Raw genomic sequence first — 12,303 nt, 5'->3', positions numbered from 1 at the left:
TTGTATGGATTGAATTTTCACACTCTAAGCTGACAATTTATGCTTTAATATTCGACAGCAGCACCATTGTCACTGGAAAACAAAGTTTGTAAGCAGCATTGCTACCTTTAGTTTATTCCTCCTTAAAACTGAAGAAAACTAAAATCACACATGAATCATAAATTGTAAATCATATTGCATTTATTCTTAAAATGACCAAAACATTGACAGAAAAAGAAAACAAAAGACAAAACTTAAAGTATGACCTTTATAATAAGAAAAGAAGGTATCAGTAATAGTTGTTCTTTTTTCTGTTGAGAAGTCAAATGGTTTTATGCAAGCAGGAATGGAAAAAGCCCTTCAACCACATGCTATTCACAGACACACTACTTACGCCTCAGACACACTCACAAACTGACTTCAAACATAAACGTCTAGCAGTAGATACATTCTCATGAACACACTTTTAGTCCAACAGATCAAAATACATTTCTACACAGTTGTGAATCAATGAATAAAGCAGGGTCTCCACTTGTGAGTATTTTGCATCTCCTGCTGCATATCTTCATGATCCCACATGTGGTCATTCACACTAATCCCAAAACTTAACCATAGACCCCACCTTGTTAGAAAAAGATTGAAGTTATATCATATTCTCTTGCTGATAGTTGAATATACTACATGTACTTCCTCTTCATTCTCTTTCTGTAAAAAATACAAAACACAAACAAAAATATTAGTCTACTATTGCAAAAATAAGCTGAACGTCAACTACAGTTAAGGTCCGATTGTTACGATTGTTAATACATAGTTATAGACCTAGTCATGGCCATAACCAGGGTTTGAAAATGAGTGGGGTTAAGAATTGTGCAATAATACATCTCAGTACATACACTAAACACTTTAAAAGAGACAGACGTGTAGAAATTTGTGAAATATGTTTTCTCTGTTTTGGAGGGATGAGCATTGTTTAAATTATATCATATCGCATCCAAATTTGTTAATACTTTACTATAGGTTAGGGGTGAATAATTGTATTATTCATGTAATAATACTGTACACATTATTGTTACAGTTTTCATTAATAACCATTGCTATATAGATAATAACTTTGTCTCTAATGCTCTTATTAATGTTTTGCCTTGACTTTGTGAAAATTTAACCACAATATACTGAATTAAATAGCATTCTTCATTTGCATATTACATTTTATTCTGTAACCTATTTGCTCTACAGATTTGTGTAGGTCTACTAATTTTTTATAGCGTTGATTACATTTCTGACAGATAATATTATGACATTTTTAGCATTTGCCTCATATGGTATCCTGTCAGCAATAACCTCTCCGTTGGCTTTTTTGATTACTTTAAGTGTTTAAGTTTAAGTGGGATCGCAGTGTTGCCAGATTTTGCTATGAAAACAAATTAAAAAACAAAACATTTATATAAAAATTAATATTTTTGGGGTTTTTTTTTGTAAATAAAATAAGATAATGTTAACCCTAAACAGCAACTTCCCACTTTATTAACTTTCTAAAGCAGCGGTTTTCAATTCCAGTTCTCGCGCCTCCCCGCTCTGCACATGTTGTGTGTATCTCTTATCACTTCAGACGTTTGTTCTATTCGACCATAAGTGCCCTGTGAAGTGGACAGAGGTATATTAGGCTATGTTACACTTCACACTTCTCTAGTAAGTTTCGCCTGTGTGTGAAGATGCTGCAGGCGTATATAGTAGAGTATATAGGGAGCAATGAACACTGTGTAGGGAGCATGTCAATCGGAACACAGTTCATGCATGGAGCTCTCTTCTAATGAGCTAATGATCTGAATCAGGTGTGTTAACTAAAAGAGACATGCAAAATATGCAGAGTGAGGAGGCGTGAGGACTGGAATTGAAAACCGCTGTTCTAAAGTGCCGAATTAAATGGAAAACACAACTCCAAATATGCTTATAATAACTTGATCTGGCAACACAGCAGAGAGTTCGCTCACGCTCTCACTTGCTCCCTCACTCACAACTGCTAACTAGTTAAGTTTAACATACAATATTTGTTCAAACTGACCAAACAACAGCTCCAGTGGCGTACGTGATAAAGCACGTAAATCGTTCGTCTCCCTTTTCACATCTTATATCACATCGGAAGGGCATTTATTTTCAATAAAAATGAAGGAAATAATCAAAAAGTTGAAAATAAAAGTATTGGGTAGGGTTAGGAAGGGCTTCATTGTCTATTTTTACAAAGGCCTAATGTAAATAGAATCCATTGCCATCTGCACTTTTTCACTATTTGCATTTATTGCTAAGAAAATATGCTATCTTCACTTTAGTGTTCATAGTATCTCTCCATGTACACATAGTGCAAATATCCACTGTCTAATCTTATTTCTTTCATCTGATATTGTTGTTTGTAATGTATGTGATTGATTATCATACAGACAAAAACACAAGTGCACACACATCCATCTGCAGACATTTAACATAATAATTATATAATAATTACTTATTAATAACAATAATTCATAATTCATTCTCTTACCGATTTTTGTGAATTTCTTTTGTGAAACACTGGTTCAGCATAAGTGACTGTTTCAAAAATAATAGATGTATTAAAACAACAACAAAAAAATCAGTCTCACTAGCAAGCTCAATGAAATTCATCATGATGTTTAATTAACAAAGTTAAGAGGAGCACGGTCAGATAATAAACTCAGTTAGCACAATAGTAGATATCTATATAGCCAACTTACATCTGTCCCACAACAGTTCTCCGGCTTATACGATGGAGGCTTGTTTTTATTTTTTGCATTAATTAATGCAACTGCAATGCAGTTTTTTTTTTTTATTATTATAATTTTTTTGTTTTGTTTTGGCACCATTAAATAAATGCAGATACTGTTTATATTGTGCAAGCGGGATGTGTTAATATTGCATCATTATACGCAACATACACATTTTTGAATAGTAAGATTTATAATGTTTTTTTAAAGAAGTATTCTGCTCACCAAGCCTGCAGTTATTTGAAATATGAATATTAGAATGATTTCTGAAGGATCATGTGATTGGAGTAATGATGCTAAAGTTCAGCTTTGAAATCATAGGAATAAAATACATTTTAAAATACATTCAAATAGAAAATAGTTATTTAATAGTTATTTTAAACAATACAAATATTTCAAAGTTGTTACTGTTTTTGCTGTACTTTGGATCAAATAAATCCAGGCTTGGTGATCAGAAAATACTTAAAAAAAACAAAAAATTACTGTTCAAAACATTTTGATGGGTAGTGCATACAATAATTGTAAACTACAAAAATTGTCAAACACAATAACTACACAATGTTTGGTTTATTTTCATATAAATTATCTATAGGATGTTAGCAACAAAATAATGACAATAAATATTGATTATTAGTATTATTAATATTGGACTGCATTTAGAGTATATTTTCAAATTGATATTAATAATAATACTTGCCTTCTCTGTCCATTTTTCTACATTTCGTGCAGATGCAGAAGATCCCGACTACAGCTACAATTAACAGCAATCCAGCAGCAGAGAGCAGCACTATGTAAAACAAGCTCTGATCTGTAATGAACAAAATGAACCTTTAGTGTGAGTGAATCTGATCTACAAAAAATATCAGTGCTATATAAGTTAATCAATGTTACTCTCAACACCAACATACCTGCACATGGCTGACAGAGTTGACTGATGTCCAGATGTTGAGTCTGGTTGCTGATGGGATTGTTGAGCACACAGCTGTAGGTGTTTTTATCCTGATATTCCACCTCCAGAGGTAGAGAGAGACTGATGCTGAGATCAGACACACTGATGCTGGACAATAAACTGTTTCCTTTGTACCAGGAGAGAGTCACATGACCCACATTCAACACTGAACACAGCAATGAACAATATGATGATGAAGATGATGAACAGTCTCTTCTTATGACAGGTACAGGCATATGAGCTGGAAACCATGAGAGAATAAACAGAAATATAATAATGAACATTACATAATGAAACAATTCAATTCAAATAGCTACTAAAACAAGAAGGACAAATTAAGTTTTTACTCACCATAGACAGAAACACTGAATGTTTTTGATGCTTTTTTCGCTCCAGCTATCTCTAGTTGATAATCTCCAGCATGTTGTGTTGTGATGTTTGTGATGGTCAGAGATCCAGTTTGTTTGTCCAGTTTCAGTCTGTCTCTGAATCTCCCATCAGCACCGTCATATGTGGCAGAGATTTGCTTCTCAATGCTGATTTTAGCTATGGCAGACATTTCAGCTCCAAACTTCCACAGTATAAGATCGACTTCATGTGTTTTAGTAACAGAAGTGTGTAAAGTCACAGATTCTCCCTCCATCACTGACACTGACTCAGCAAACACACCTGATGAACATGAACAGGTTTTCATATTAAGGCTCTTGTTGGTGTAGAAAGCCTAAAATCAGCTTGTAACCTTTGATGACATGTAACAAAACGTAAAGTCACATATATGAACAGACAGATGCATGTGGCTCAATTTGATATTTAATGTGCTTTAAAATGATCTGCTGTATAAAGCAATAACAAATTATATGATAAATTAATTGCAGCTTGAAAGTACAAGTTTAAAAATGCTGAATATATTCAACACATTGTTTATTATTTCATTTATGTTATGTTTATAGATGTTTATGATCACTGCAGAAATAATTAAAACTATTGAAATTATATTTTAGAAATGTTTTCAGAGGATTTACATTTGTAATGACTTAAATTAAGATTTCTTAAACAACAAGAAAGATTTAATCGCAGGGTAAACTAATTTAATTTGAACCGCAACAGGATCTTTTTTTACTTTGAAATGTAAATAAATGAAACGAATAAATGAAAATAATAACTCACCGATCAGATGCCAGCAGGACAAACAGAACAAAACAAGCACGTGAAACATCATCGTTCAGTGTGAAGTCTGCACTAATTTCAATATCAATGAAAATACAACTAATCTAAAGAAACGCAACCAAAATTATGTGAATCCTCCCCCGACAGAGCTTGACACTCCTAATGCAGATGAGCACACTCTGTTATATGGTTACACATAGCCTATAATATATAAACTACATTTCATGGTAAAATAAACAGGAAACTGTACTCAGTGCTCAATTATAGCATGGAAAATGTAGAGTTTAAATGCGTACTGTAAGATCTCACGGTACCAGTTTACTGACGTTCATCATCTGAGTCAAACTGAAACCTGCTGCTGTTTGATTTCTTGAGAAATGTGGTTTGATCTCTTGGGTGGACAGAAATATTGTAGGTAAGAGTGGCTATTCAGGGCCTGTCTCTGTGTGTGTGTGTGTGTGTGTGTGTGTGTGTGTGTGTGTGTGTGTGTGTGTGTGTGTGTGTGTGTGTGTGTTGTCTTCCTCTTCTGTGACTGTGAACAGCTTTGAACTTTAATCTACAAAAACATGATGAGAAACTGCAATTGACTCAGAAACACTATGATCATATTTAACATTACTATTCACAAGTTTATTAAGAAAAAGTGTTTTTTTTTGTTTGTTTGTTTTAGAAATGGATACTACTAATTTGGAAATATCAAGTTAGTAAAAAAATAAATAAAATCACATTCCACGGGTGAAATTTTGTTGACAGCTCCCCTTATATGAATATACAATATTCAGTTATTTTAAACTTATTTTCAGATTTAATTATGAATCTGTATAATGTAGTACATAAGGGACTATTTACACCCTCTGAGCAAAAAAAACAAAACAAAAAAAACACCTTGCAAATTACTAGTAAATTTCACAAATCATTACAAATAATTGGGAACACACTGAATTAAACATGAACTTTTGAAGTAGACAGCGTAAAATTTTATTTTCTTGTAAAACATACTCAAAATCATACTTCAAATATATTTTTTTTAAGTGTAGGGACCAAGCCCTAACTCTACCCTTAAAATCATGAAAATATAGTATTGGTAGCACATCCTGTAGCATACAGTATATTGTCAGAACAATAGTTGAGCTCATGGTGCTGTAATGCTGTTTTAGCTGTTGTTCCGGAAAGACCCACCAGATTGCGCCATTTATTAATTAAATCAATATCATACAACTGATGACCAAAATAGACAGTTGTAAATATCAAAGGATTCAATATCTGTTTGTTAAGTGTGACATCACGCGTCACCGCTTCTGGGTCCAAACTCTGCCAGATGCCCCAAGAAAAAAACAAACTGTGCTAATAGAAACTCACTGTAAAAAATATATTTAGCAGTTTAGTTGTTTCAATTATCTTTTTTATGTTGACACAACTTTCAGTTACTGAATTTGCTCATTCAACTTAACATTTTAAGTGTTCACTACTTCAACTAGTTGTAAGTTGACTGAACTAGAGTATTTGTCTTCTCAACTTCTCAATCTCAAAAATGTGTTGAAGCAATTCAATAACAACAACATCACGTTCCCCAGATAGCAATATAGTTTTGGTCCAGATCTGGCCCATGTGAAATCCGGATCTGGGCTGACACTGCTTGCCGTCTGGGTCACAACATCACTTATCGTGAGATCTCGTGAAGGCCGTTGCAGTCAGAAGAGAAGACTGTCATCAGCCATGTTGGTAAGCTTCTCCACAAAGTTTGGAAAATACAATTTTGGTAAGTAAATATTTGTATTTATTGACTTAAGATGTGTAAGAAATACGTATGTTGTCTAAGAAGAGTACAAGTATGGTTTAAAGAGTCGTATTTTCTAGTTGTATGTCAGTATTAGATTCGCTTCACTCTGAAGCCTCAAAATACACACACTTCCACAGTATTTTCCAAATAAATATTACAATAAATATTATCCCATGCTGTACTGAGCTGAATTTATCTATGGAGAACGATAAAAATACAGTTTGGTATGTGTTATTTGAGCCCAGTGCTGCATCAGAGACTGTTCAAACAGAGCGCCAGAACGGAGCTCAACGGACAACTAAGTGGATTTAGAATGGCGGTAATTTTAGAAAATGAACTTCTTTAAACCTTGACAGCATTTTATTAATCCGTAAAGACATCCGTCAGAATATACATAGATAAAAATAGGGGAAAAAAACAAGATTACTTCTCGAACGGTCTCTTTTCTGCACGTTATAAGGGAAACGAATGAGCAGCTCCCTCAGAGTCCTTTTGGAGCGCTCATTTGATATTTCTGACATAAGCTTGGTTCAGATGAATAATTAAAGGTAATTAAAACATAAACTTGTCATGACATTTGACTTTCTCTGTAAAGATGTATTTATATATTTGAGAACGCTTATTAGGGTCAACTAAACGCTGGATTTGCAAAAGTATGTGAAATATTTAAAGTTTGTGGCATAGAATCTTTAAAATACGTCAGAGAGTTTCACACACTCTTTATTTGTTTTGTTATTGTGGCGACATTTCCACGCCCTGAAACGTGACGCTAAACGAAACAAACTATGATTGGTTGTTTGATATGGTGGGTTTGCGCTGTAATGGCGGCTGGCCGGATGGCTGTTTCGTCTGAACTAGGATTACTATGCAAGTTATGTTCCTGTGTTGACTGTGCTTTATGCTGAGGTTTTTTGTCTGTTCTCGCGCTGCGTTCTCTTCCAAGAACGCAGTGCGAGGACACTTTTTTTTCTCCTCTCTTTCCTCATGTTATGCTGTATTTCTTCTTCTCTATTGCATTTCGTTGCCTTGTACCTACATGTGCAATGACAATAAATTGAATCCAATCCAATCCAATATGTCGGTCAAACGGCCTCATGGGCGGGCCTTGGCCAATGAAAGCGGACATCTATTCCAGACCTTCAGCCATCATTCTGAAGGTGCATCATTCATTGGTGCTGGTCAGAGGTTTGCATCTTGCTGTGTAGCATCTGTAATTCTGTGTCAAAGTCTCCTGAGGACAGTAGATTGTCAGAGCATCACCCCAGCTTTCTGGAAGTTGTTGGTGATTTTACAAACACGTCTTTTAGGGTTCATTTTCACAGCTTTTATGATTTGTCTGTCATCAACTACTGTTGTTTTCTCAGCTGATCAGGTCGTTGTTGGTTGCTGGTGTCACTGGTGGTTTCCAAACTCTTGATTTCTCCATTCCCTTTGTTTTTGCTAGAGCTCTAATTGACTTCCTCTTTTCTTTTAGCATCCAAATTGCTTGCTTTTCTCTCAAAGTCAGCTTCCTCATCTTCATCCTGGTTTGTGTAAAGTCAAGTCAAGTCACCTTTATTTATATAGCGCTTTTAAAAATACAGATTGTGTCAAAGCACTTAACAGTATCAAATTGGAGGATAGAGTGTCTGTAATGTATAATGATTAAACTAAAGGTTAAACATTCAATTTTCAGTTAAAGGCATTTCATTATTGAATTGAGAGATGTCATTGTCTAGCTCAGTTTAGTTTAAATAGTATCTGTGAAATCAAATTGACGATAATCGCTAGAAATTAAGTGTCCCCAACTGAGCAAGCCAGAGGCGACAGCAGCAAGGAACCAAAACTCCCTCTGTGACAGAATGGAGAAGAAAAACCTTGGGAGAAACCAGACGCAGTTGGGGGCCAGTTCTCCTCTGGCCAGACAAAACCTGCAGTTCAATTCCGACCCCAGCCATGTCATACTGTGCAAGCAGCTTATCTGATTCCGGTGGTCTTGTCCTGATGGGGCATTTTAATTTATAATTTAATTTATTTGTTATATTTGTACTTTATTATTTGAAGTTCTTCATTTATATTATTTATTCATTTTCTATAATTGTAATGTATAGTTTAATGCATTTATTGTTTCTCTGCCTTTTTATAATATATATATATATATATATATATATATATATTTGTTTATTATAATTTATAGTTTAATTAATTTAATATATTTCTGTATACACACACACACACACATATACATACATACAGTGCCCTCCATAAGTATTGGAACAGTAAGGACAAAATTGCTCTGTTGGCTGTGGAGTCAAGACATTTACAAATATGATTAAATTATGAATATGAGACAAAACTACAGAATGTTTCATTTTATTATTAGCCGTTTCAACACATATATGTTTTACCAGCTAAGAAGTTCGGCACTTTTAGAGTTTCATTCCTCTATCTGATGTGAGCATAAGTATTGGGACAGTTGCCTCACAGGTCTTTCTAAGTGATCAGCTGTGTCCTGTTGTGCTGATGTGACTTCACATGAGCAGACTCACTACTGGTTGATTCAGATGTCTAGGTAAGGCATTTTGTGTTGACATCATTGTAGTCCTTAGTTCACAACACTTAAAGTCGTGGGAAGTCGTGGCCTAATGGTTAGAGAGTTGGACTTGTAATCCAAAGGTTGTGGGTTCGATTCTCCGGCCAGCATGAATTGTAGGTGGGGCGAGTGAATGTCCAGTGCTCTCTCCACCCTCAATACCACGACTGAGGTGCCCTTGAGCAAGGCACCGAACCCCCAACTGCTCCCCGGGCGCTGCAGCATAAAATGTTCACTGCTGTGTGTGTGCACGTTGGATGGGTTAAATGCAGAGCACGAATTCCGAGTATGGGTCCCCATACTTGGCAGTATGTCACTTCACTTCACTTCACTTAAGTGTCACCTCAGTCAACACTTAAGAAGCAGTCTTAGTCTTTACTTTACTGAAAGTTGCTTTTAGCTTTTTGATTTAAGTCTCCTAGTCTTAGAAAATATTTTTTTTAAACTTAAGTCAAAGCTTAAGACTATTCTTAAGAGCATTTTTGAGAAGTTTTATACATACAGGCCCTGAAATATTTTAATAGCTGAAACAGTAATTAAAGCTGTTTTGGGAGAAGGGGAAAGAAGATGGGCTCAGGTTGGACTCGGGCCGAGAATTCTGATAAGCTGTCAGACACGAGCTGGGATAGGGCCTAGATTTTAAGCCCGTGCAGGGCTCTATACAGAATATGACCACCATCATAGTGCGCACACATTGCATGTATTAATGCAGGGGCAGTTTCTCCATTAGGGTGATCGGGTGACCCAAGCTCTTCTATACTGTTTGTTCTGCCTCTGGAAATATAGTCCAATCAGGGTCGAGTCACGTTCTGTGTAGTACCGCCCCTTTTTGGGTGATTTCTGTCAGACTGAGAATCCTCCCGAGTACTCTCATACCACACAAAGATTTTTTTTTTCAAACTGCAGGCACTGCAATGCAATCTATATGGGTTCCGGGAGGGCTAGAACTAGCGTGCTTTCGTCATCATGCGTAAAACTATTTTCTATATTTAACATAGTTTTAAATATATTCTTGTCTAATCAGCTGTATGCAATACTTGCCATTTTCTCTTTCTTGTTTAGATCTCCTGCACCAACAGCAAACCAGCAGCTGCAACCAGTAAAGCAGCACCAACAACCACACGAGCACTTATTACTGCTGTAGACTGACCTGATTCTGGAACAGCTAAAGACAGACAGTAATTATTACTAGAGATGGACATTTACTAGAAAGTTGATTGACATTTATTTATTTGATAAAGGTGCTGTCTGGTGGGTTTGTAAGGAGCAGCAGGAACAACAAGAAACAGCAGTGTTCTCAGGAAAACTGACTAATATCATGTTTGTGTGTTTTTTTTCTAACAACAATAGACTTCAAAAGTTTAAAATTCCTACACTGTAAAAAATTTACATTTACAAAAATTGGGGAAACTGACAAATAAACATTGGCTCAACAAATTGCTTCCCAAAAATTACCCCAAAACAAAAAAATACATTGTGTTAATTTTAGCTAAAGGTCTGAAGTTAAAGTTAAAAATATATATTTACCGAACATATTAAATTGTTTTCAGCCAATTTATCAAGCATAAGTGAAAAATCTGTTTTGGCCCAACAAGCCTTGCAGCAAAAACGAGTGTGCGCATGCGCATGAGAGAATCGTACTGGATTAAAATTCCTGTGTGCGGGAGAGCGAGAGATGCTTAGGAGCGACAAACGAAACATCATTTCCAGACGGATTTTCATCTATAAAGTTACGGTGAGTACTGAACTGTATTTATTAAGTCCTCTTTAGGTTAAATAGAGTGCAACTGTCAGTAATTTCGACAAAAAAAACGTAAACCATGGGCATTACATTACCGCCTCAGACAAGTACGTTAACGTTAAGTTATTCGCTAAATGAATTGCCAGGTTTTCCGAATTATCCAGGTTTATACTTGAGGACACGGTACATTTTACGTGTATTACATTGTATTTTTTGCAGATTAAGTGTGAATTCACGCCTTTAATGGTGTTTATTTCGCAGAATAATGTAACAGTGAATTCACATCTTTAAGTTAACTTACTGGTGTCGTGTTGGCGTTTATAACTCAATTTAGCCCATGCTGATCCCTCGGTTACTAGTTACTATTTACTATTTATTTAACTAAATTATTTTATGTCACTGTATAATAACGATATTAAATGTATGAGACACAATGAATACGTTTCTGCTATAAATATAAATGTTTTTCCCCTCAGTGAACCCACCATTGCTAGGCCTGCATGAACACGCGAGGCACCATTTAGTGAAGAACACTAACGTACGACTTGAACAGTGAGTATTAACGAATTCTTATTGAATATATGTTTATTCTACATTAGTGTCAAATACTATTAGCTTGTAAATGTGATTAGCCTAGACGCATTGCTGGTCTGCTGAGCCTTTGAAATTGGCGCTTAAATTTATAAATGTACATGCCCCTTGCAGAATATGCAAAATGGTAATAACTTTATCAAAATAAGAGGGATGAAGAAAATTTGCATGTTATTGTTTAATTAATACTGTCACGAATAAGCTATTTCACATAACAGATGTTTATATATTTTCCAAAAGACAAAATAATAACTGAATTTATGAAAAAAGTCCCAGTTCAAAAGTTTACATACCCTTGAATCTTAATAATCTGTTGTTTCCTGGATTATTTGCGACTGTTTTATATTTTGTGATAGTTGTTCATTAGTCCCTCATTGATCCCAAGCAGTTCAACTGCCTGCTGTTCTTCAGAAAAATCCTCCAGCTCCTTTTTTATATTTGAACCCTTTTCAACAGTGACTGTATGATTTTGAGATCCGTCTTTTTACACTGATGACAACTGTGGGACTCATACATAACTATTATATATAAGGTGAAAACATTCACTGCTCAAGAAGGCAACACAATGCATTAAGAGCTGGGGGGTGTAAATTTTTTGAATTGGATGAATTGTACTTATTTCATTTTCTGAGTAACGTTTAATTATTTATGTAACTTCTTCAGTGCAGTACCAAATGAAAAAAATATGATCTTTAGACAAAATAAGAAAAATTAACACATCATCCTGTTCAAAATTTTACACTACCC

General features: G+C 35.1%; 1 protein-coding gene across 1 annotated transcript; it reads right to left on the bottom strand.

Annotated features, from left to right (window-relative positions):
* Positions 1 to 164: 164 nt before the first annotated feature.
* LOC306875386 (SLAM family member 5-like) lies at positions 165 to 5,253 on the bottom strand. Its single transcript, XM_079425901.1, has 6 exons — positions 4,873 to 5,253; positions 4,057 to 4,374; positions 3,665 to 3,946; positions 3,454 to 3,564; positions 2,516 to 2,562; positions 165 to 684 (listed from the first exon to the last, which is right to left on the bottom strand). The coding sequence occupies exons 1-6, from the start codon at positions 4,922 to 4,924 to the stop codon at positions 628 to 630; spliced, it is 867 nt and encodes a 288-aa protein (XP_079282027.1). The 5' UTR covers positions 4,925 to 5,253; the 3' UTR covers positions 165 to 627.
* Between the last annotated feature and the right edge of the window lie 7,050 nt (positions 5,254 to 12,303).

This window comes from Barbus barbus (genome assembly GCF_936440315.1).
Source record: "Barbus barbus genome assembly, chromosome: 9".
NCBI lineage: Eukaryota > Metazoa > Chordata > Actinopteri > Cypriniformes > Cyprinidae > Barbus > Barbus barbus.
Note: the sequence above shows the minus strand (reverse complement) of the source record. Positions and strands in the feature narration are given on the sequence as shown.

What these genes read in the sequence shown, in the direction of transcription:
- LOC306875386 (XM_079425901.1), bottom strand. Translation starts at nt 4,924, where the DNA reads ATGATGTTTCACGTGCTTGTTTTGTTCTGTTTGTCCTGCTGGCATCTG. An exon ending in GTCCTGCTGGCATCTGATCG is followed by an intron (nt 4,375 to 4,872) that starts GTGAGTTATTAT and finishes CATGTTCATCAG; the next exon opens with GTGTGTTTGCTGAGTCAGTG. An exon ending in ATTCAGTGTTTCTGTCTATG is followed by an intron (nt 3,947 to 4,056) that starts GTGAGTAAAAAC and finishes CATGGTTTCCAG; the next exon opens with CTCATATGCCTGTACCTGTC.